At 40.8% G+C, this 25524-nt stretch overlaps 1 protein-coding gene across 5 annotated transcripts in view; it reads left to right on the forward strand.

The window, feature by feature from the left end:
- The window catches only part of akap9 (A kinase (PRKA) anchor protein 9), a 70751-nt gene extending 45292 nt beyond the window's left edge, over window positions 1-25459 (forward strand). For 2 of the 5 annotated variants that reach the window (XM_067612849.1, XM_067612852.1), the window contains 33 exons: window positions 1329-1423; window positions 1917-2034; window positions 3135-3173; window positions 4088-4320; window positions 5750-5869; window positions 8901-9077; window positions 9627-9731; window positions 10351-10503; window positions 11070-11156; window positions 11583-12614; window positions 13690-13827; window positions 13916-13960; window positions 14085-14225; window positions 14465-14509; window positions 14665-15498; window positions 15980-16037; window positions 16564-16682; window positions 17007-17195; window positions 17300-17467; window positions 18014-18119; window positions 18273-18468; window positions 19360-19510; window positions 19682-20020; window positions 20388-20684; window positions 20819-21036; window positions 21714-21819; window positions 21991-22185; window positions 22464-22667; window positions 22886-23118; window positions 23242-23336; window positions 23432-23582; window positions 24020-24150; window positions 24928-25459. In XM_067612849.1, the coding sequence (XP_067468950.1) occupies window positions 1329-1423; window positions 1917-2034; window positions 3135-3173; window positions 4088-4320; window positions 5750-5869; window positions 8901-9077; window positions 9627-9731; window positions 10351-10503; window positions 11070-11156; window positions 11583-12614; window positions 13690-13827; window positions 13916-13960; window positions 14085-14225; window positions 14465-14509; window positions 14665-15498; window positions 15980-16037; window positions 16564-16682; window positions 17007-17195; window positions 17300-17467; window positions 18014-18119; window positions 18273-18468; window positions 19360-19510; window positions 19682-20020; window positions 20388-20684; window positions 20819-21036; window positions 21714-21819; window positions 21991-22185; window positions 22464-22667; window positions 22886-23118; window positions 23242-23336; window positions 23432-23582; window positions 24020-24150; window positions 24928-24971 (6362 nt within the window). In that variant the 3' untranslated portion in view covers window positions 24972-25459. The remainder of the gene's footprint in view (window positions 1-1328; window positions 1424-1916; window positions 2035-3134; window positions 3174-4087; window positions 4321-5749; window positions 5870-8900; window positions 9078-9626; window positions 9732-10350; window positions 10504-11069; window positions 11157-11582; window positions 12615-13689; window positions 13828-13915; window positions 13961-14084; window positions 14226-14464; window positions 14510-14664; window positions 15499-15979; window positions 16038-16563; window positions 16683-17006; window positions 17196-17299; window positions 17468-18013; window positions 18120-18272; window positions 18469-19359; window positions 19511-19681; window positions 20021-20387; window positions 20685-20818; window positions 21037-21713; window positions 21820-21990; window positions 22186-22463; window positions 22668-22885; window positions 23119-23241; window positions 23337-23431; window positions 23583-24019; window positions 24151-24927) is intronic. The other 3 variants (XM_067612850.1, XM_067612853.1, XM_067612851.1) reach the window with 3 other exon arrangements.
- Window positions 25460-25524: the final 65 nt, after the last annotated feature.

A 25524-nucleotide genomic window follows, 5' to 3' on the forward strand; every position in this document is an offset into this window, starting at 1 on the left:
GGAGAGCATGTGGCAAGCTTTGGAAAGAAAAATGAAAAACATTATTAATAATAAATGCTACAACACACATGGTGGAGCAGCTGTGCTGAGGTGAAACAAATTCATGTGTAATATCTGGTCATGTGGCATACTTCTCCATTAACCATGAGGGAGTGTTTGAAATCTGCTATGTCTCTTGGACATCTACTTGACCAAATGCCATTGAAGTGGAAGAGAAGAATTCTCCTCCTATTGTGTGAATGATGCATGCAGGTGAAAGCTCAGGGTGCGGCCTTTACAAACTGTGTGTGTGTTGTTGTTGTTTTTTAAATTAACCTAACAAACAGGCTAGGCACTGAAAAAAGATCCTCTTCAGTGACAAGTAGAAAGCAATAGATGTCAGTGAAAAAATTTAACAGGGTGAGAAATGTGTTATGTTTGATCCTGGGAGAAAAGCTAAGACAGATAGCTAAAATGTCATGACGATGTGTTGTCATTTTTGTATTGTACAGTAAATATAATGGTGAAGGAACACTGTGTAGTTGGTGGACGATGTTTTCTTCACTCAGTAATCATGTGCTTTTGATTGCTGTGTATCATGGAGAGATTCCCTCCTTAGGCAAACTTTACACACAGCTTTGGTTCCTGCTCAGATGTCTGAAATGAGTTTATCTATTGACAACACAGGTGACATTTACCGACTGCCTCTCTCTTAGTTTTCAGTAGCACTGAGAGCTCATTGAACCCATACAAGCTACTGTCAGAAAATGTACCTTACTTTACCTTACAGCTGGTCTGATTTTTGCCAGTTTGTGTTTCACAGTTGCACCTACAGTAGATGAATAGATTTCTCACCCATCTATTAGTGTGCACATGCCTCCTTTCTCTTGTCTCTATGAGCTGAATGCCATCCTGGTGCATAATGCTTGCTGACCTGTGAAAGAGCAGTACAGTAGTTATAGAGCATTTCATTGTGTTTACGGCTCAGTCTTAGTCGTACTTCATGTCAAGCAAAATGGGTCAGACATGCTCACTTGTATTCATCTCTTTATTTGCGTGCGTGTTTGCGGGCATCGCCTTATGTTTTTGTTTGTTTTTGTTGTTGTCGGTAACCGTGGATTTTGTATCTCGCTGTTAAGTGTTCATCTGGATGGCTGCCTTGTGTGTGTCTGTGTGTGTGACTGAAGTGAGACAACAAAGCTTAAAGTGATTCCTCTACATCCTTCTGAAGATAGATAGCATAACATGCAAAAACCTGATGAAAGGGAAATACCAAATTGCCTAATATGAATGTGTGTGAGTTTCTGTTTTTTTTCCAACTGTCCTTCTCTCACTTATCCCGCATTCAGGTCTGATTGACGGCTACACGGGCGAACGGGCTGTGCTAGAGGAGCAGTTGCGTCAGAAGGAAGAGCTCCAGCTGAGCCTGGAGCAAGAGCTGCAGGTTAGGCATTCCAGCTTCCAGAGGATGAAAATTAATTACCTTTTTTTTTTTCTGGGATAGCACATGCCTTGACAATGTTGAAGGTAGATTTCTGGGTTTCGCCTCTGGCACAGTATAGCGGTAACACAAGTTCAAACTCAATCCGGTTCAAATTTCTGCCAGAAGAGCCAGAAAAAAAGTATAAAACATGTACATGTAAGAGCAAATGTGAGCCAGAGAGAACTTTTAGCTGCTAGCTCTCTCTCCAATACAAAAACAAGTAAACTTCAGTTGTCCGTGAAATAAACTATATGTTAAGATATGAACACTATGTAAAATACTTTAAAAATGCACAATATACTGTATATGTGCCTATAAGATATAAATCATTACATATTGAAAGACCCTGTTCCTTTACAAATATTGTCTTATCCATGTCAACTCAACTCATTTTGCCTCAAAATATAAATGAAAATAAAGTTGCAAACTAACTTAAAGTCATTTTTCCCTGCAGGTTACAGCTAGCCGGCTGCACGAGTTGGAGCAGGAGAGGCTTCAGATGCAGGAGGAGCGGGAGCTGCTGTCAAGGCAACAGGACGCCATGAGGGAGCACGCTGGGCCCCGTGAGCTTCGTACGTATCCCAGAATTCCCTTAATGGAGAAGGAAAAAAAAATAGGCAGGGATTTGATAAGAATAACCTACTCATAGAAAGGTGTGACATGAAAGGGAAATATTAGGACATGAATTAAGTCAACATGGTCTAAACTTTGTTGCATCATACAAAAAACATAGTGTACATCAGGAAACAAAAACGCAAAATATCACCTGTTTTATGACTGAAAGTTTTCTGTTTTTTTTTTTTTTTATCAAGGCTCAAATTTAAAGAGACATTTTGTTTAGTATAGCTATATTAAAAGGAGTCAAAAGTTACTCACCTAAATTAAAACATAAATTGTTCCTTGAATTACACAAGACAGCATGATTCAGTGTGTCAGCTACATGTCATACAGTAGTTATTATCATTTTTTTCAGCTCCTGTTTCAAAGTGTTGTACTGTATACAGTATATTGACAGTACACAATTCCTTTCTGCATTTATACTGGTTTGAAATGGTTGGAAATGGCTACAGCTTTGATTTAAAGGTGTGCAGACCTCATTTAGATTTCTTTGGTAGTTCTTATTGTTGAAAATGAAAATGAAACATTTGAGATATAAGTGGGCAACATTATCAGTGACAGGAATAAAGACCAAGGATCAAAAAGTCATTAAAAATTTTATTTTAGATGCTGCAGCAGCTTAGTCAGCTTATCTACATTTCTGGGAGTTGTGTCACGAATCATAAATGTACAGGTATTTGCCAAGAAGTACACCGGAAACATGAAGCTTGATAACTGTATCTGCTAATTTTGCACTATAACCCCTTTATTATCAAGAAGGTATCCCATCAGTATCATTCTCTGATAAGAAAACGTGAGTATTCTGTATGTAAGGGTGTACATCTAAAAGGGGCTATTTCAGAAACTTCTTCCTTTCACGACATTTGCTTCTCCATCTCCATCCTTTGGCGACACAGCCTTAACCTACTACTGTGAAACAGACAGAAAAGCACTGCCATCCTATCTCCACCTTTCTCTGACTTTTTTTTTTCTCAAAGAGTTTTCCTGTTCATGACAACAACAAAAAAAAACACAAGAGCATGTTAAATTCCTGTGCTTTCTTATTCTCCTGTAGGCCTAGTTGAAGCTGCAATGGTTGCAGCACCTGAAGCAGGTGTGTCCACTTTGAGCATGGCTCAGTTATATCTATGTTCTTTAATTGTCCTAGCTGAGTGACAGTATATCTCTCTCTAACCCTAATCCAGCAACTCACCAACAAAGCTTGAGAGCTTGCTTGCTATGGGCTCACAAACTCACTCAGTTCAGTCACTAACCTTCGCTTCAGCTTTTCATTTTGATTGATTTTGTCCTGGTTTGTCATTTTAATGTCTTTGAGTCGATGTTAGTCCTCATTTTAGCATGACGAAATGGAAGTAATCTTCAGACATTTATCTGTAGTCATTATTTCCTAATTGTCAATCATCTACTCTCTGAATTGTCTTTTTTTTTTAAGGTTAAACTGTATATTGAGAGAATTTCTTTCAGTGAGTGAGATGATTGGCTGTTCGGGAATTCCCTCTCCCCTGCCTGTAAATGCTTATTGGGCATGGATATTGCAATGTCTGGACTGTCCACGTGTTTGATCTGTCATTCGCACTCTCACACCCTGTTACTTTTGCACTAATCCTGTGGGGGTTTGATCCTGGGTGAACTGGTGTTGGTTGTTCACTGGTGGCAGCAGAAGGGTAAAGAGGTATCATGTTTGGGGGATCATGTTTGATAATGGGGCATTATGTTGGAAAGCGGAATGAGATGTTGGAAGAGCCTGAGGTTAGCCATTTATTCAGATGGAGCGGAGTTATAAAAGTGACTACATTGCACAAGATTTTTTAACACCACATAATTAAACATGGCAAAATCTGATCTTGTCACAAGGCTCACAAACCTCAGACTCTTCAGTAGCTTCATCTCAGCATGCTGTTCATCACCAAAGTTAAATCTGAACAATTAAATAACCAAAATAAGTCAGCTTTAATTTCCAGGCAGTAACACCTAAACCTCTCCTCCTTTCTCCGTCGTGTTCTCTAGACCTGCTGGAGGAGACGGAGAAGCTGATGAAAGAGAAAGTGGAGGTCCAACGTCAGGCGGAGAAGGAGAACGCCGACCTTCTGAAGCAGGTGAAGCTGCTGGAGGCGGAGCTGGAGGAGCAGGTCAACAAGGTGATCGAGCTGGAGCATGCTCAGAGGACGGAGAACGGAGACCTCCAGCAGCAGATCCAAGCTCTTGAGAAACAGCTGGAGAAGAACAGGAGGTTCCTTGATGTAAGTAGCACAACAGGTCAAAAAATGACTTCTGGTATCATGTCACAGCACTATCCACTATGTACCAGAAGAATGCACTATTTTCTAAGGTCAATTACAAAGCTGTTCTTTGTGAGCATCCTTACAACATGCCCAGAATCCTTATCCAAGATCCCATTGTCTTTCTTTTTTTGAAAACACTTTTGCAAAGATCCCTTTTTTTTTCTGCGAAGCACATACTGCTAATTGTGCCTTATTAGTTTTGGACACGGCCAGAGCAACATGAAACCTCATGGAAACAATTTTAAAGCTCATTACAATTTGTATCTTGAAAGATGTGTAATGATGATGAGTGTTTCTCGTTATTAACAGCACTTTTATATTTGAATGTTGGCTTACTTTTGCTTGAAACAGGAATTAGGTTAATGCTACTTAGATGTCCAGGCTCAAGCTAGTCAAAGTAAACTAAGAGCCAACTTAATGATTTCATTTTTTCCCCCACATTTGGCTCATGGTCTAATGAGTTGTGTTCCCATTATCATAATTGGGCCACTTGGCCAGGAGTTGGCATGTGATTGTCTCGATGTGGTTTGAATCCAGATTCTTTCTGCTCTGTTCTGTTGATGTCGGTTACACTCAAATATGAAATGAGCATATTTGTAAATAATTTTCTTTACTGTATTACCAGACATCTGTAGTTTGCTTTAGTCTTATATTTGTCTGTAGTGTGCAGTAAAAATTGGAAATCCAGATATCAGTTGTGTTTCTATTGTGACAGCCAGTAATGCAACATTTTTTCAGTTTTCTCTCGAGCTCAGTCTGACACTCTAACATACTCATCTTTTTTATGAAAATATTGGCCTGAAATCTCAACCATTGTTGGGAACTTGTAAATATTTTCTCTCTAAATCTGAAAGAAAAATTTTTAGATTTTTTAAAAAAGCTGCTGGCACCAACAGCAGATGTGTCACTCCTGCCATGTATTCACATTTATGTGAAATACGCCTAAAGATTTGTTACTGGAGTAAAAAAACAGCACCATATGTCATCTCTTACCTTATCAGATACTCAACATAATGCTTACAAACCCCAAATTATATCAAATCCACAAAACATGGCTGACTAAGTACATCAGCTGGCCCTTAAAGCTTACTGCCTCATTCAGTTCAGACTTGTGTACTACAATGTTGACTAGATTAAAAAAAACATTTAAATATGGTAGGAAAAAATAACACAGATGATTGCTCTCAATGCCTCCAATCATTAAAAAATGTTTATTGGGAGGCTCAGGAAAACCAATTCCTCAACACAACAGTTAGGTTCAAGATGTCTTTGTACATTAGACCAACTCCTTGTAGCTTGCAAGCAAATTGTGTTCAGGAGCTGTTTTAACCTTTCAATTCTTGCTCTATTTATTTCTGTATCTTCATGTCTTTATTTTGGCATCCAGGAACAAGCTGTGGACCGAGAACACGAGAGGGATTTCTTCCAGCAGGAGATCCAAAAACTGGAGCAGCAGCTGAAGAATCCACAGAAGCTTCAGACCGTCTCTGAGCAAAGAAACCAAGAGGTAACAGGAGAAAGCTCTGTTGTTTAGCTAGAGGAACAGGCTGTAATAGAGATGCTTATTTTCTGAGCACAACACTGCTTTGGCCACAAACATTTGGCTCAGAGTCACACAGCAGAACAATAAAGCTGGTAGAATTACCTGTGCTGCCTCGAAAATGATACCAAAGTTGTTGTAGTGGGAATGTTACGCAGGTGAAAGAGTGAGAGTGGGAATAATTCTTGTCTTCTGAACAGTTGGTTTTACTTCCGTGATGAACAAATACATAATGCAGTAAAATTATAAAGAGATTGTGTGATTGCCATAAGATTTGCTGATGTTAAACAGTGAAATGTTGTGGCTTTTATTCAAATTCAATAAGAAGAGATCCATATTTATTAATCCTCCTGAACATCCTAGAGATAATGCTGATAATGGGTTGTATAATAGCAGGAATGAGAATGAGAGGATCACAGTGATATAGAAGAACATCTGAGGACTGTTTGGCTTCAGGATCAGAGGCAGAAAGATGATTGGTCAGATATGGCGATGTCAGAATTCATGAATGTCAGAGACTTTGACAGCGTGGGAAAGTGGAGGATTTGAGCGGGAAGGAAAGTCCAAAATTCACCCATAGAGGAATAAAGGCAAAACTTGAGAGAAAAGATCTTCCTTATTGAATTTTTGCTACATCACTCACTTTCAGATGCAAATATTTATGTCAGAAGGTGACGACCGATTTGCTTTTTCTCTGCACAAACTAGTGATGGTTCGGTGGCTGAATTGAGATGATTCTGCTGAATACTTGTGCTACAGAAACTCACATCACACCCCTGCACAACAATATCACTGATGGGCAACGATCTTGTTTTCTACAGCGTGTAAAAAAATCAGTGCATTTTGTCGATCACATCTTCCCAACTTCTTCAAGTAGCAGAATGTTATTTCATCAAAGCAGAAACCGCTTTCAATTTCACAGTGAATGTTGTTTATTTGCTTTGTCTGTGGTATGAATGCTGTTTGGTTTTTTTTTAGGTCATTTACTGTCTTTTTTTATCAAGTCACCATCTAGCCTCCGATTCACTCTGGGCAAGAAGAAATGTAATTTTAGCAACCCTGCTGTCATGGTATTTCTGCACAATAGAAATGATGGTATTGCTGCATATTTGAAGTACTAAGGTCCTCAAACTAATCGCTTATTAGATCCTTGCCCAGTTTATTGTAAAGACACTGTAAATAGTAAAGACAAACAGTTACATTCAACAAATTCTCCTTTAGAAGATGTAAAATAGTACAATCAGATGTAGAAAATCAGCTGTTCTGGGCTATGACAATGTTTTATTTGACAGACAGTTTGTTCCAACTTAATTAGAAAACGATCTGCATAATATAGTTTCTAATCGCTGTGATTGGTGTACAATAGATAGTTATAAACTTTGTAGTAATATTCAAAACTCTTAATCCTGCAGTGTGTTTTGTGTGCTTCAAACTCACAGGCTAATACCACCAAGATAACCTCTACCATTTCTATAATTTCCAGAGACAGACTCCTGCCACATTTTTATCTCTAAGGACTTTTTGTCTTCCTCTGCTTCCTCCTCGGCTCACCTCTCTCCTTTTGCCCTCAAATTCTCCATCCTCTGGTCCTCTATGCCTCTGCCTTCTCTCTCCCTGGCTTATTGCAGGTGGATGGAGTAACCTTAAAGGTATTGCTTCTAGCTACATATAGAATTAAGTTTCCCCAGAGAGCATTTGCTGCATTATAGTGATCCCGCCCACCCCGTAGCAATTAATGGCCTATCTCTCTCATCCTCTTCTTACTCCTTTGTCCAGTTTGATCCTCCTCTACCGTACTTTATGTATCCTCATTCAGAAGCTACTCAACCTCAAAACATTGTCCTTTTCACTCTGATCCCACCTCTTGTCTCTCCCTCCAATGTCCCAGTATGAACAAACAGTAAATCTCACAGTAGATCAGAATTAACCTTAAATACACTAAATTATCCTCCTGCTTTTTAACACAACAGTTACACCAAGTTCTCTTTTTAGCATATTTCAATTCCTAAGAAATCAGTATGACATCTTTGCATTAGGCTAATCAAAGTCAGAAAATCAATGTATGCCAAATTAAAAGTATAACATTTAAAAGATACAAAATGTAGTCTGTAAAACTAATCGCCCTGCTTGCTTTAACACTGTTTATTTACCAGCCTTTCTTATTTTATCTTTAAATTTCATTAAGAAACTCTAAAACATGAATTGCTTTAAACCTGTTTCTGTGCCAATAAAAGAAAGACTTGCAGGTCTCCTGCTACGTTTATCCTGAATGTCAAGCGGAAAACTGGATAGAAAAACACTCTACTATAGTTCACTAAAATCCATCTGTAAGGGAACCTCAAGGGACATTCTGGTAATGCTTAAACATATATAAATAGCCCATTCTATGCTTGTGAAGAGTCATCTTTCACTCCACTCATATTAATATTTAATGAAGGCCTGCCAGTGAAGGGATGTATTTCATCTGCCTTACTACAATTTCTTCATTTCATAATTCATTTGAATAGAATTTCTTTGGCTCAAGATCCTGAAAATGTACAACAGTATACACAAAATTAATCTTTTATGAAGGACTGTGTCATAATTTCATGATTAACCAAGCAGGGGGAACAGTTTATCATCTAGATATTAATTGCATTTCCAGTTTCTTCATCATCCTAAGTAAACCTTCCTCCTGTTGACCCCTCTTCCTCCCAATCATTGATCTGCTGCTGTTCTCCCCATCTCACAGGTGGATCAGTTACCTGCCAGCCGTCCTCCTGGTTAATGTGTTGCTCTGTGGTTTGTGTCACCCTGAATGAAATCTCTCTCCCTTCTGTTCCCTGCACCTTTTCTCACTCCCGGCCCCCTCCTTTCTCAGGTGGATCAGCTGACCTCCCAGCTAGCTGTACATGTACCAGCTACACTGTAGCTAGTGGTTTCTGAGAGCGAATCTCATTAAACGATCCCCCCTCTCTCTCTCCTGCTCTCCTCGTCTCTCTCTCTCCCTCACTACCAGGTGGACCAGCTGACCTCCCAGCTGAAGGAGAAGGCGGATTGGTGCAGTGAGCTGCTGCTCAGCTCAGAGCAGCTGCGTCGTGAGTTGGGAGAGCGCGACGAAGAGATTGACAAGCTGGAGAGCCGCATCCGTGAGCTGGAGCAGGCCCTGCTGGCCAGTGCTGAGTCCCTGGAGAAGGTGAGGAAGGGGAGGGGGGGGAGGGGGAAGAGGGAGATGAAGGATGAGCTGGAGACTGATGCAGAGACGGCAGTAGAGAAAAAGCCGTAAGAACAATAGCTGTGGAGCATGGCAGAGGGTGTGTGTGAGAGCATGTAGATGAGGTGACAGCTAGAGGAGGAATGGGAGGAGGGAGAGGATGCACAGAGGGGGAGAAAAATGTGTGGGTGGGTATACTTCAGCCACCCCGGCAGTATGCTGTTTGTGATGACACTGAGCTATGGCTAGCAACTGTCAAGATTGCCACCCAGTGTTCGCGGAGGGCTGTGGTGAGTGAACAAAAAGAGCAGTGTAGGAAATGCTCCGAATGCTGCGCTGCTGCTCAGTTGACAAATTGCACAGTTCCAGCTGGACCATAAAGGATACAATATGGACAACGTGCATTTGAATCCTTGAAAATCTATTTTGTCACGAGAGTTTGCTCCTTTGTGCCATTGTGCAAATGTAGTAAATAACTGCTGAGCTAAACATTAGTTTCTTATGTGTGTGTGTGTGTTGTATGTGTCGCAGGTTGAACAAAAGAAGCAGCATGTATCCGTCACCGAGGCAAAACAGTCCACACTGGAGGCTCAGTTACAAACGGAGCGAGAAGCTTTGGAGCGGAAAGAGAAAGAGGTAGTGCACTGTTCACTTTATTCTTTGCGGTTTTTCAAAGCAACCTCATTCTGTTGTTTTAGCCCAGTTTTCAATATCAGAACTCTGATAGCAGACAGTTTACATTAAATGGACATTCATTACACATTTACACGTGCATTGAGAATTATTTTGATGATTTGTTGATGTTGATACTTACTTACTTACTTAATATGTCATAAACTAAAGTGGTTGATTCACTTTTGGAAAACAAGAGCAAGAATACGTGTTAACATACATGTTGTAATAATATTAGGCTATCTGGGATTAGCTTTTTTTGCTCAAATGTGTTTGCAGATGGCACCTGAATCATTATTAAATTCTGCAAAATTTAAACTAGTCAAATGCAAGTATTTTCCTCCACCATGCAAAGGACTAGATTAACATGAAGAAAACAGTGCTGCAGGGGAAAACCATTAGTGCTATACTATCTTATCATATCAAGATCTGCAATTATGTTTAACTACTAGAGCAGTTAGATTTATTAGCTCACTAGTGCCACAGAGAAAATCTGTGGTGTTGGTTTTTCAGTCATATCAGTGAGATGCATGCATTGTGTAGTGTCCTCTAAAGTGCTTGTCATGATTACCTGTTGCCTCAGATCTGTAACCTGGAGGAGCAGCTGGAACAGTTCAGAGAGGAGCTGGAGAACAAGAGCGAGGAGGTGCAGCAGCTTCACATGCAGCTGGAGATCCAAAGGAAGGAGATCAGCAGCCAGCAGCAATACCTAGAAACAAGGGATAGCATGCTCCAGGTAATCAGCCATCCCACTGCAAGGGACATATTACAGTATCTTTACACAAGATTGTAAAGCACAGAGTCTGGTTCTGATGTGAATTGTAGACATTCTCAAAACCTGCAGATGGCTTGTCAGACAGATACTAGCCAAAATGTACTCTTAACACCCACTGTATGTTTATTTTCTGTCTCTTTTCTATTTGCAAACAGCTCTATTAAAAAGTAAATTATAAACTTCTGGTTACTGGTGACCTCTAAACTGTTGACTGATGTGAAAAATGCTAGATAAGCTTGTAATGAAACTGTAAAGTGAACAAAAGGTCTGGCTTATTCACACAACCTACAATGCCTCCCAACAGTCAAAAACTGGACATTTTTTTATCTGTAATAGATCTGATCACAAACCACTTTTTAAAGTTAATTTTGTTTTATGTCAAAGTTTTTTGCCCATTACTTACTGCTGCTGCCAACATGTTTCTTCTGTGACTCAAACGGTGAATTTTCTCTGCCACAAGGCAAACTGGACTTTCACATGACCTTGTTTATTAATAGCCATCACATTATAATCTCTGACTTTTGAAGGTGATGGAGGAGAAGGACAGGGAAATAGCACTTCTTAATGAACAGATCACTAAGCTCCAACACATGGAAACAGCCTCTGATAACAAGGTAACGCAATATGCGTATACGAAATAGAATAAAAGTCTATTTCGAATATGCGTGTATTCGTGGAAGTGCATCAGTGTGTGTTCTCTGGTTTTTATTTTTGTTCGCTTTCATTTTTGTTGGCTCCATTTTTCATTTTTTTGTGGTTTTTTTTGTTGGGTGGTTTTTGCTTGATTTGTCTCGGTAAGTAGATCCACAGCACCATCTTTTGTTGTGAGGTGATCGTTTATTCATTTGAGGTGGCTTATTAAACCTCTGAGTCTCTATAGAGCACTTACAATTTGAGATACAATCTAACATTCATTCTGGCCCCAAAAAAATAATTTCTTGCACTGCAGGGACTCAGACGTTTATCCAAATAATGGGACAGCCATGGACTCCTAAAATATGATATTTTTATGGTTTGATAATGTCTGTCTTACTCTTTAGGAAATTGATGAGCGAGATGAGCTGATAAAAGACCTGGAGTCCCAGGTGGAGTGCCTGCGGAGCGAACAAGAACGCCTGAAGAGGAATAATGAGGAGGAGCTCGACCAGCTGAATGCAGTCATAGACAAACTTCAGCAGGAACTGGCCAATATTGAGCAGAAACAGACTACAGAGGAAGACGAGGACACCCAGGCTGAGCCGGAGAGTGGAGTGTGGGGGCCGAGTAAAGAGGAATACGATGAGATGAAGCAGAAAAAGGACCTGGCTGCCAAAGAGCTTGATAAACTCAAAACAGAGCACAGTAAGCTGTTGGAAACATATCTGCGTTTGAAAGAGAGTGCAGAAGCTTTGACTGAAACAGAAAAACTGGAGAGCCCAGAGGATGAGCTTGAAGAAGCTCTCAGGGAGAAAACTGCTGGCCTTGTTGTCATGCAGGCCCAAGTACAAGCTCTAGAGCAGAGTGCAACGTCCAGAGTGGAAGAGTTAGGTCTCCGCATCCGGGAGCTTGAGGACTTGGTGGGTGAAAAGGACTCTGAGTTAAGCCGCTGTCGCCTCCTTGTGGAGCAAACTCGGAGCGATGCAGATGGTCTCCAACAGAAGGTCTCTAATCTGGAGGCAAATCTGAGGGAGAAAGTGGCTTCAGTGCTCGTCAGTCAAGCCACCTTGGAGGCTTTCCAGGAGCAGCAGGAGCAGCGTCGGCAGTCACAGATATCCAAAGAGGACCAGGAGCTGCAGAGACATGTGGAGCCACATGCAGATGACTTAGCTGAATTTGGTATTCCCCAAATGGATTTCAGTGAACTAGGTCAAGTGAGACAAGCTCCCACAGGGAAGGTTGTCCATCTGACCCAGAAGCTTCGCGAGCTTGAGGCCGGTCTCAGTGGGGTGCAGAAAGACCAGGAGCTCCAGAAGCAGCTGCTCTCCAGCTCAGAGGAGGAGGTTATGGAGTACGAGAGGAGGCTGGCGGTGCTCATGGATCTGCTCAGTCAGATGAAGGTCAGGACGCATCAGAAGACATCACCAGCTGTGGAGGTAAGAGTTCAGAAGTTACTGCTCCTGGTTAAGAAATAGACCTGCTCATAATCCCTCTTCATAACATCACCCCCCATAAAACCACAAAGTGACACTTGTACACTTCAGAGATAACACACGTTAATTAGTGAGCTTTAGAGGTGCTGATGGTGGATTTTGTTAGCTAAAGAGCCAAGCTAGATGTTTCTCTCTGTTTCCAGTCTTTGTGCTAAGCTAACCAGCTTCTGGTTCCAGCTACATATTTACCAGACAGACAGGAAAGTGATATCAATCTTCTCCTCTAATTCTCTGCTGCAAGAATCCAAATAATATAAAATATAGAAACTATTCTTTTAAAGAATTCAGGCGCCTCCTTTAAAGTGTCAATCCAGGGTGTGTTTATTATTTATGGTTATACACAAAGAGAATCCAGAATAACAGGATGTGCTGATAGATGGTGATTTCTTTGCAAATTTGAGATCTCACTGAGAAGGACTTTTAGTTCATATTTGTTTGTGATATAAATAGAACACCATGAAAATATGCAGTGTTTGAAATTTTATTGAGCTGTCACATACTTTCATGTTTTAATAGATTCATTTGAATCAAGTTGATCAAGGACTGAAGTGTCTGTATAGTGATAAATGATGATAGTAGTGTTGAAACTACTGTTACCAACAATACCAATGAGCTCCAGTTCCAGGTTGGACTCATTTTTTTGATAATAAACTGAAATGTTTTTATTAAAGTGTTAATAGAGAGATAGAAGTCTTAGGATGAAAGAAGAACTAGATCTTTTTCATCTAAAAATAATAAATTTAAACTTGCAGATAAAAAGCAGAGTGAGTGATTGCAATGTTTGTACACAGTGTGATCAGAACCAAATCTCTGTACTGTATGGATTCATAAAAGTTTTAGTAGCAGCACTTCTTTAGTCACTAACAGGGCACATTAGTGTAACTTTGAGTATACTCTGATTAATTTTTATCCATTGATAACCCATTGAAGGCATTGTGATGAGGTGTCAGACTCTGAAATACTGTCCCTTACCCAATACAGCTCTGTTAAGTCTGAATCTCTGTGACCTTTTTATCAGGGCGTCTCCGCTCATGACCAGCCGGCTGTGTCGGAGCTTCTGCAGGAGTTGCAGGAGGTCAGAGACGAGGCCTCGGCCACCAAAGAGCAGCTCGACAACTATAAGGAGACCTGCAGTAAACTCCAGGAAGAGCTCACAGTATGTAACTGCATCTTGGTGTTCATACCACTTGTGAGAGTATTTTTGATGTTTGGTGAGACTCATGAACTCGTCTCTTTGTCTTTAGGAAAAAACTGAAACACTAGAGAGACTCCAGGACCAACTTCAAAGGGTAGGAAGAATTTTTTTTTTATTCTCCACAGTGTATATTTTCTATAAACTGTTTTTTTTTCTTCTCAGAAGCGAGCATGAGTACTGGCAATTCTTGTCTAATACCTCAACTTTGTCACTTTTAGGAATCTTCTGGAGGTGGTGAAGAGACAAAGGTATCTGACCTTAACCGGGAACTCATGTCGGCTCAAAATGAAGCAGCTGCTACCAAAGAAGAGCTGAACAGCTGCAAGGAGAGCTTAGAGAAGCTACAGGAGTTGCTGCAGGTATAGAGCCAGTTGGACACTGAAAATCATTACAAATATATTCTCTTTATCCTCTGTTTTAACTTTCTACAAAAAAAAGCAGATTTTTATAAACTTAATCTGAAATAGACACTTTTGGTGAAAGGAAAAATTTAGCTCAGCTTTAAGTTTGTAAGCTCTTGTTTTTATTGAAATAACATGTTACTCCTCATACGTATGTACAGTTTTTAATTACTTACAATTTATTTATTTTTTTAAAGGAGCGGGAAATGACCATTGCTCACCTTAAAGGAGAACTTTTCCAAGTAAGTAGAAAATGTTTCACAGCTTCATTTTGTTCCATTGTGTATTTATATATCTTGAAAACTTATAATATTCTTGATTTTTATGAAAAAGTTTGTCATATTCTAACATGATACCTGCCTGTATGTATTTTACCACCTGCTCAATCGTCCTTCAGGTAAAAGCTGGTGAGGACAGAGCCAACAAGACGGAGCTTCTCAAAGAGCTCCAGGAGGTCAGAAATGACGCAGATTCCACCAAAGAAGAACTCAACAGCTACAGGCAGCATAATGAGAAGCTTCAGGAGGACATCCAAGTCCGTGAAGTTTCTATTTCTAAACTCAAAGAGGAGCTCCAAGAGGTCAAGATGAATGTGGGTGCCACCAAAGAAGAACTGAACAGCTACAGGCAGCACAACGAGAAACTACAGGACGAACTCCACGTCCGTGAACTCTCCATTTCAAAGCTCAAAGAGGAGCTCCAGGAGGTACAATCAGCCCTGATGAAGACAGCAGACTCAGTTCCTCAATCTCCGTCTCCATCTCCTTCTCCTCAGCCTGTTTCCACTGCTTCTTCCACCTCCACCACCCAGCCCAAAAGGAAAGGAGGCAAACAGCCAGCTGGTAAGGGAAGCAGTGCCAAAGATAAACCAGCTCTCTCCAGGAAAAACTCTGCTACTTCCAGCCAGTCCTCCAACAAATCTCACAGCACTCGGCTAAACAGCAGCTCTGAGCAGCAACACGTTGCCGTAACGGACTCGTTCACACAGACTGAAACGCTCCAAATGTCTGACAGCAAGTCTCCTTCAGCTGCCAACAAAGAGGAGATAGAGGAGGTGATCACAGAGTTCCAGGAGAAGATTGTACAGATGCAGGAGCTCCATGCAGCAGAAATCCTGGACATGGAGGCCCGGCATATTTCAGAGAGCGACACCCTCCGCAGGGACACACAGGCTCTAGAGAACGAATGTAAAGCCCTCAAGGCCGTCATTGACAAGCTGCGCTTGACTGAGGTGAGGACTGCAAACTGTTTGTTCTGCACTATTGTAATGCAGTAATAGAAGGATGTGGAGATGTTTCATAATATATAAGTCACGACTGTAGTTACAATATAATTATGTATGTGCTTCATACTGTAATTAGTTTTGTGTTGACATGTTTGAGAAGTTGCAGAGCATTTTGTTTTATTGACATTAGGGATTTTGTGGTAATTTTATATCAGGAACTGCTATTATCATATTCAGTCTGACAACTTCCATATGTGCACAAATGAGATATGAGGTAATATGTGCTGCACCAACTTTTAATGAGTCTTCTTCTTCTGCTGAGTACCATACATGCTTCATTACAAGATATAAATGAATGTGTTAAAGTAGCAATTTTGGGGGGGATTTTGAATATGCGAAGGATCAACATGCAAAGATTACTTGTATCATATTTATTTGTCATCCATACATTGAAAGAATGATCTTAATCATAGTTCATCCTTTCTAGACCCCTTCATCAAGACAAGACCGTCCTGCTTCACAATTCAAAGATGGCTACACCAGCGGTAAAATACAACTCATTCAACTCCATTGTTTATATTAGTGTTTCAGATATCTCACGTCAGATTGTTCTCCAGTATTTTATTGTCTAACGATTAAACCTTTTCTCCCAGTATTCTTAATATATTTGGCGGTTACATTATGTGGCAATAGAGCTATAATGGGGGTTTTGATTTATGTTCTACATACTAGAAATGCTTCCAATGCTTAAATCTTGTTCTTTGAATACATTTTCCTAATCAATCATCAGTTTAAAAAAGTTTGTCATGACCTCTAGTTTCAATTTTACACATTTACACACATGCTGTGATGCTTCACTATTGCCATGTGAAAGCAGGGGAAACACTAACCCCTCAGTTTATTTAATTGTTACAGCAACCAAGACGTATTTCCACGTGCATGTGGACACGTCATTATTGTGTTGAGACAGACTTAAAAAAACCCCGAACCTTCCCTTTAAGCACATATGAACGCTCTTGTCATTCACCATTTTCTGTATTTTGTTATAAGACAGTTTTTGTCCACTTGCAGACAGCAGCTCAGACTACAGCCAACAGACCGGAAATGACGTCCCGAGTTTGCAGCAGGAGTTCAGGACAACTCCAGACGGCGCCAAGTGCACTGACGATCCACTACCTGATCGAATCAAAGTACAACTTGTCCTCATTAATGAATTTTTGATATCAGACTATCACCTGGGATTTGGGTTATGTTAGTGATTATTGTAGTAATGCACATAGTAATGCTGTCTTTTCCTGGTTTTAAAGGCTGGATTGAATTTAGCTTTAGAAGTTATTTGTTGTAGTGATGTGGGAGAAAATGTGTTTTCCTGTAGCTATATTATATGCTGTGTGTAATCCGTTCTGGCCTATCGAACCTAATTCCCCCAGGGAAATGTATGTTATAAGGCTGATTTCTTTTGTTGCTTTGCCCATTCATCAGGCATTATTAACAAAAGTGTTTTTATCATTCAGAAATTGCTCCGTGAGGTGCACCAGGAGGGCATGCACGTTCTCTCTCTGTCAGAGCTTCCTCTCTCTGAAGGCGAGCCGAGCAGCCAGTTCAACGTCCAAGGCTGGGCAAAGGAAAGAGATGCCTTGCTGGCAACTGTTGAGTCTCTCAAAGACCTCATCACCCAGATGCAGACACACAGGGGAACACAGGTAGAAGAAACAAACACTGCAGAAGTTTTTTAAAAGCTCAAACAGTCAGTCACTTCAGAGCTGACAAATGGATGACTCCTCTTCTGTCTGTTTCTCTGCTGCAGACTTCAGGCAGCGCAGACTGGCGAGGGCAGCTCCTGGATGCAGTGCGACAGGTGTTTGTGAGGGAGCGCAGCGTGCTGAAGAACGCTGTCTACAGCCAGTTAGACCTGCTAGACACCAGTGATGCCATCATACACCTCAATCAGCTGGAACGCAGACTGGCTGAACAGGTCTGTTAAAACCTCATCTCACACTCAATTTACTCCAAATTAAGATTAGTTTGTCGTGTTCACTGTTGTTCATGCGTTTTAAATGAAGCAGGAAAGACAAGATATTTGATTATAGTGATTAATATAAGGTGCATTCTGAAAAGATGCTCTTCATGTATCTTTATAGTTAATATTCAATGCTGGCACAGATGCTATAGCATTAATTAGAAACTACATTCTGTCTACCAACTCAAAAATTGACCAAATGACTTTTTTTCTTTAATAACGAACAATTGTTGAAGGCAGTGGCCCATAAAAAGTAAAAAAAAAAAAAAAAAAGGTGTGTCCTATGTCAACTGTGGTATTTGATGTTGTTGAACTGAATTATTGGCATGACATTATCTAAATGTCTGGCTTTCATGTGAGAGATAACCTAAATCTGCAAATCATTGGACAGACGTAAACAGCAGGTACTCAGATTTTCTGGTACACCTCTCCTGTCTTTCCTGTCCACTTTTCATCATTTGAGCCGGTCAGTAACCAAACATGTTGTGTTTTATGATCCAGGATGCCCAGCACAGAGAGGCGATGGGTTCTCTCCACACTGCAGACAGGTCCAGTCTCATGTCTGAGATTCATCAGCTCCGCAGTCAACTGGAGCAACTTCATCAAGGTTTCAGAAATATCACACAACATGAACACGAACCCACATTTATTGCCATTTTTCAAACTTGTCTGCTGAGTAAATATGAAAAACATAATTCTATTGAGTGGGAGGACGTCCTGTGATTTTTTTTTAATCTAATTTCTAATTGTTGTTGTTCAGGTACCCAGTCTGCCGTGTCATTGGCTGGCGAGTGTAGCGTGAAGGAGCAGAGGGAGGGAGGAGGAGCTGATAGGGCAGCAGATGCCGACAGGCTGCTGGTGGAGGAGCTGAAGGTTGAACTGTCCCAGACTAAACTGGAACTGGAGACAACACTCAAGGCTCAGCACAAACACCTCAAAGAGCTGGACACACTCAGGTTAGATATGATGTTTTTGTTCACAAATGTGAACTCAACACCTGGATACATTACAGTAACCATAAAACAGTAGAAATACTGTACTTGAAAGACATATGCAAGTATTACTGTGATCAGAGATTTTTTCTGCATTATTTTTAGTACCAATAAACGGGATTGCCACAGTGTCAGAAAGTTTGATAATGTAGTAATAATGATAATAGTAATAAATACATTGAGTACAATGAGCTGATAAATTAAAAAACTAAAAATAATTTTTAAAAGATAATGATAAAAAAATTTAAATAACAGATATGTGGCACACCTTCCCAATCACTTCAATGAGAAAGTGTGTCCAAACTTTGACTGGTGCTGTATTTAATATAATATATATGCTTAAGTCATTTAAATAACAGTGATTTTAAGGTCTTTTGTTTTATTCCTACAGAAAGACTTTTTTTCTTTTCCTCAAGTAAGTTAACACTGATATTAATCTAGTATATCATATCTCAGACAAACTGAGAGGTGTCTAATTCATTTCAGATTAAACAAAAGTTATTTCTTATTGTTATAATAGCTTGTTAAGCTGCAATTTATATAATATTGAAAGAACTGCAAAAAGAATTTATCCAGTCCCCACTGTCGCTTTTTCTTCGTAATAAACTTAAAAAATACATTACAAGATATTACATAAACAAATACCTGAAATTTGCTAATAATTTTCATCTACAGCTGTTGGGATGCAATAATGTGGTAGACCTGTGCTGCTGCTTGATGCTTTAAAGTCCAAGAGAATGACAGACAATGCTTAAACCTTGACAACAATGAAAAATAACAAGTGTTCAGTTTTTCACAATCCTAAATTTAAATGTCCATTAGCTCTCACCTCAATGACATTATCTTTGTCTACAGGGCAGAGGTATCGCAGAAGGCTGCAGAGGTGGACACACTGAATGACCAGCTGTCAGGGGAGAAAAAGAGAAGCCGAGATCTTCAGTGGGCAGTGGAGAAAGAGAAGTGTCGAACTGAAAGGAATGAGGAGAGTAAGCGAGAAGAACTGGAGGTAAGAACCTTTACACTGGTCTCTTTTGTATCTTGGAGCTTTTTAACCTGAAGTTAAAAGCCTAACCAGGTATGGGAGTGAACTTCTTTACTTCGTCTAGTTATATTTTCCTTTCTTGCATTGTATTATTCACTTTTAAAAACAAGTGGTATTTCCATTTTCCATTTCCAGGACCTGCACCTCACTCTGGAGGAACAGAAGAGAAGCGTGACCCAGCTGACCTCGGCCTTGGAGCAGGAACGCCAGGCTTCCTCTCAGCTCTCCCAGCAGGCTGAGCAGGAACGCCTGAGCCTCCACAGACACCTCCAGGAGCTCCAGGTCCAGCTGGAGACGGAGCGAGCCAAGGCCCAGGAGATGAGCACTGCCCTGGGGAGGGAGAGGGAGCTGCGGGTAGGGGTCTCCTCAGACAGTGGTCCAGAGCAGCGGGCAGTGGAGGACTGGAGGGGGCTTGAGGAAGAAGGGAGCCTTCTGGAAAGACTTCAGAGGGAGCTGGATGACAAGCATGCACAGGTGACAACAAATAGCCACAAGATGGAGGACAAAAAATATAAATGTTTATTCGCTATGACGTAACTCTGCTAGCTAACTCTGCCCTCAAAAGTTATTCAAATGAAAAAATCTAAGAAGGGACAATCACTTTTAAATTGAAGTGCTCACAAATCATTAAGAATACATTGTGAAGCACTGTGCTTAAATATATTTAAACACACAAGGTCAAACGCTCTTCCAGTGGTTCTTACATATCAATGAGCACTTTGAGTGTTATTGTTTTAACTTCTTACCCCTCAATGAAGCTGTGATAGTCCCGTAATAGAGCAAAAGGGCAGAAGTTTGTTGCTAACATCTTCTTTTATTTGACCTGATTGTTCTTCTCTAGGTGGTGCATCTCCTCAGTCAGGTGGAGGCCCAGAAGCTTGAGGTTGTAAGAAAAGATGAGGAGCTGACTTTGACGGGTCAGAGGTCAAGACGAGACCAAGAGGCACTGCTGGAGGCTCGGTCCCAGCTGGAGAACCTGGAAGCACGAATGTCGGAGGCCCAGGAGCAGCTTGAGACAGAGCTGGAGAGGAGGAAGAGCTTAGAGGAGGAGAAAGAGAGACTGGAGGAGAGGTTGGTCCAACTAGGAGAGCAGAGAGAGAGGGAGGGGAGCGGACCTCTGCAGGCTGATGGCCGCAATGTGAGTATCAACTACCAGTTATTAACTCCTGACTTTTCAGTCACTATTTACAGTGCCTTTATTTGTCTTTTTTCCATGTATTTTGATGACACGTAAAGCAGCTAATCCATGTTGTGTTAATCTAAAAACATCAGCAGGCTGAGTGGCACAGTGAGTCCACCAACCGCACTAAAGACTGGGTGTTCCAGCAGAAGAGTTCCAGTTCCAGCGTGTCCCCCCACCTGGAGGTCACTACAATGGGTAACACCAGCGGACTGCACCACGGTCCTTGGCGCACAGTCGACAAGATCCTCGGTAAACTCCACCTCATTTCCTCGAAAATCCGCAGCATGGCCAGCAAGAATACTGGCAGGTAATTAAAGCAGCTATAATCAATATTTTTATGTTGACAACAGATAACATGACTACTACTACTATGTGAAAAGGGTCGCTTGTAGTGATGAGCCCACAAAGAATTATCACCTGACTCTGCATTTCACCTAAGCTCTACTTGTTTTTTAGTGTCTTTCAGCTCATTGTTTTGATTTTACAAACACAACTTTACTGTTTTGGTTCACTCCCACCACTCTCATCAGCATCTTTTGCAGCAGTTTCAGTGAAAAAGCTCTAAAAATCAACTGTACGCTGCCTGCTCAGCACTAGAGATACCAAAGTTACCAACTAGCAGGTTGAACGTAATGAAGCATTTAACAGAAGCAGGACTAAAAGGAATTGAATATTGGACAGAAACACAACTCCAAATGAATACTAATGTTACTCCGAATCTGTTGGATGTGTAAATAAGTTTATAATATCAACTTCAAAGGTGATAAAATGTCAGTGTTGTGTTCATAGCTTGTTTCTGCAGCCCCCAAGTGGCCTAAAGTTATGGCAGGTTTAACATTATAAAACATTATAAAACATTATAAAAAAGATATTAGAATACAGAATTAACATTTCATATGTGTTTATTTACAGCAACAGAATCCATATTATGTAGGACTTTTCTAAAAACTGAACTAATTATTAATCTGTTTATGTTCTGTACAGGATGACTGCAGAGGTCGACAGTGAAGAGTTATCATTGGTCCAGTCCAATGTTGATGAGGTCATCACTATGCTGCAGCAATCCCCAGGTCTACCCTCCGTCCCTGAGGTCAGAATTTTATTTATTTATTTTTTTTACAACCTTGTTTTGAATAGTATGACCTCTGGGTTGAATATTTCTGTATTTTGGTGAAATTCTCATTTCACCCACTCGTCACTTTGATGAGCCAAAATCAACTGTTCATGCTGCTTGTTGATCCTCCCGTGTCTTTTCCCTCAGAGCGCGTCCCTGCTGGCAGGAGGCTCCTCCAGCTCCTCCAACTCCCTGACGGAGCGGCTGCTCAGGCAGAATGCCGAGCTGACAGGTTTTGTTAGCCGCCTGACAGAAGAGAAGAACGACCTGAGAAACCACACGCTCCGCTTGGAAGAAGAGCTCCGACGCTACCGACAGGCTGGACTGGGATCAGGCGATAGCGTGAGTGCATGACAGGAAATACTACTGATAGAGACGATTATCTCTACTGATTGTCTCTTTTAAAATTGCTTTGTCATGACATGCAAAACTAAAATTAATCTCACCATGTAGCAGGAATATTGCAGCCATAACAATAAGATATATTAGACACCAGAAACACTATTCGTTTCACACGTTGATAAGCTCAAATATAATCTTGAACTTTAAATTGTTATTATCTCCTGTCATTTCATGCAGCAGCTTCTGACTAAACTCCATTATTTCTTTTCCTCCTGCAGTCCAGCAGCAGGAGAGGAGTCTCAAAAGCGGACTCGACAGGGATGCTGCTCTCTCAGGAGCGAGAAGCTTGGACTCGAGAGAAGGTCCGCTTAGAGAAAGCCTTACATCTGGCCCAGGCCCAGGTGGCCCGACTCAGGGCAGAGATAAGGACCGACACCCTGCAAGAGATAACTGGACCTGAGGCTGACAATGCAGCACTGAAGGTCAGATAATAACAGCTAATAAGTCGCTGCAATTCAACTTGTATCAACTTATAAAACTGTTTTAAATATGGCCACTGAGAAGTAGTGAACATTAGCTAAATGCTGCAATTCATTGCTGATGAGCACATTTTAGCCACCAAAGCTAAACAGGAGAATAACTGCTGTTAACAAAAGCTCATCTTTTCACTCCTTCTCTCCTCTCTATCTGCTGCCTCCAGAGGATGTATGGGAAGTACCTGAGGTCAGAAAGTTTCCGAAAAGCACTGATCTACCAGAAGAAGTATCTGCTGTTGCTGCTGGGCGGCTTCCAGGAGTGTGAGGAAGCCACGCTGTCACTCCTCTCCAGGATGGGCAGCCGGCCATCACTCTCCAGCTTGGAGTCCCTCAGCCAGCGTCGGCGGGGGCTGATGCGCTTCCGCTCTGCCGTCCGAGTGTCTATCGCCCTCTCCAGGTAGGCAGCTGGAGCTGTTTTGATGACTTGGTTTGGCTTGTGAATTCCTATATTCCATTACAAAAGCCAGCTACAGCTCTTACTTTAAAACTAAAACCTACACTAAATTTTCTGTTCATGCAGGATGCGTTTCCTTGTGAAGCGTTGGCACAAGGCAACAGGGATGAGCTCCACAACCTCCTGCAGTGTCAACAAGAATGGAGCAGGACAAACAATAGGTGACCACAACGTGTCATATGTTATAGCCTCTACATGTCATTTAAAAGTGACACTCAGTAAATTGTTTTTTTCTTTTTCTTTTCATCCTCCTCAGGTACGGAGGTGAGAGACTCGCCTTATCTTCACCCAGGCAGCGTGGACATATACAGAGAACGAGGAAGTGGAGGAGGAGGAGGAGTCTCCAGCGCCAGGGGGCGAAGTGGGCGTGAATCCCCAAGATCGGCTATCTCCTCCACACATCACAGGTTAAACTTACAATGATGCTGCAACTAACAATAACTGTTGTTATCAATTATATTTTTTTTCTGATTAGTCTATGTAGTTTAGTCTACTTACATTTACTTACTTTGACCAACATTAAAAAAACAAAAAGAGTATATAAGTAATAATCATTTGAACAAGATAAAAGCAGGCATATCCTCATATATGAGAAGAGAATTTTTAATTGATAAATAACTTCAGTGAGTAATCAGTGATCCTTTCTGTCAATAAATGAATCTGCTAGTAACTAAGCAACTAACTGACAAGTCATTTCTGCACTGATCACTACTGTACAGACAATATATGAGCAGAATGGAACAGAATAGGATAGAGCATATATTTGCAAATCAGGGCTCAACTGTGTAAAATGAGTGACATATTGTGAAATCAGTACTGAAAGGGTGATAAATCTGTTGTGCAGGTTTCACCTAGCAGGAGACCACGGAGCTCTCACCTGTTCCCACCTACAGAGCTACGACCCCGACCGAGCGCTCACCGACTACATCTCTAGACTGGAGGCCCTGCAGAGGAGGCTGGGGAGTGTGACATCAGGTAACACATACAAGCACTTAATGACTAATATGTAAGATTTAGTGGCATCTAGCGGTGAGGTTGCAGATTGCAACCAACTGAATACCCCTCCCATCATCCTCCCCATCCAAGCGTGAAGGAGAACCTACTGTAGCCGTAAAACTTGGAAAAAATGCGAAAGGCCCTCTCTAGAGCCAGTAGTTGGTTTGTCTGTTCTGGGCTGCTGTAAAAACATGACAGTGCAACTTGGCGGCCTCTGTGGAAGAGGAACAGCTCCTTATGTAGATATAAAGGGCTCATTCTAAGGTAACAAAAACACAACAACTCTTATTTTCAGGTGATTTTCAGGCGTTTACTGTATGAAGTGTGAAAGTTGGATTTTTTTCAGAACTTTCAGAAAAGTCAGAGTTTGCACGAACGCTATAATAACGTCAAAAATAAACTTCCATATTTTCTGTTATTTTAAGAATTTCAGAAACAGTCACAACTGGAAAGACAGCAGCAGAGGGTTGTTTATATGGATATTCATAAACACAACCACATTTTTAGGCTCCATCTCACACAGACAAACATCCAAGAGATTATTTGACAATGTAGAAACGTGTAGACTATGAAATTAAATTATGTGGAGGATGGAAGTTACAATCTTGCAATGGTTTGCATAAAAATGAAACTAAAACTGAATAATGGTTTGCCTCCTAATCAGTATTCCAGTGTTTCCAGTCACACATTGTTGTTCCTTAATCTCGAAAAAAGTGTTTTTCTAAATTTGCTTACCCACTTTCATTTTCTCTGCAGGTGCTTCTTCATATGCTCAATTGCACTTTGGCTTGAGAAGATAGATGCTGACAACTCACTTTGGCTTGAAGAAACTCAGTTGCCTTTTCTCGTGCTGAGCGCTCTGCTGTTTTCTATCATTCTGGTGTGGACTGTATCTTTCCATGTGGACCAAAACACATTTTTTATTAGTGTACGACATATTGTATTCAGGCTTTTTGTCGCCAGCACTTGAAAACAGCTATGTTTGTAATTTAATCTGCCTCTTTGTTGTGGATGATCTATAATCATGTATATTTGTCTAATGCTAATTTAAAACCTTGTGATTAATTTATATGTTTATGTTGTATGGGTGGAACGTTGCGTAGAGAATGTTTGGGTTTATCGTTAAGGAGGCTGCTACTGGATATTCTACACTACACTGTGTTTTGTTTAGGCCAGACAGACTACAGAGGACATTTGTAGAGAACGTATTTTTGTAAAGCGTTAGGCGCTTTGAATTTTCTGGGTATTTTGTCAAAAACTGAAATAAAGAGGACTATGATATTTGAAAGAGTTGTGTATTTCTCATTTCTTGTTTATTCATTGGCAAGAGAGTGTTTTTATTGGGTCTTATGG

The sequence above is a fragment of the Thunnus thynnus genome, chromosome 15, assembly GCF_963924715.1.
Source record: "Thunnus thynnus chromosome 15, fThuThy2.1, whole genome shotgun sequence".
NCBI lineage: Eukaryota > Metazoa > Chordata > Actinopteri > Scombriformes > Scombridae > Thunnus > Thunnus thynnus.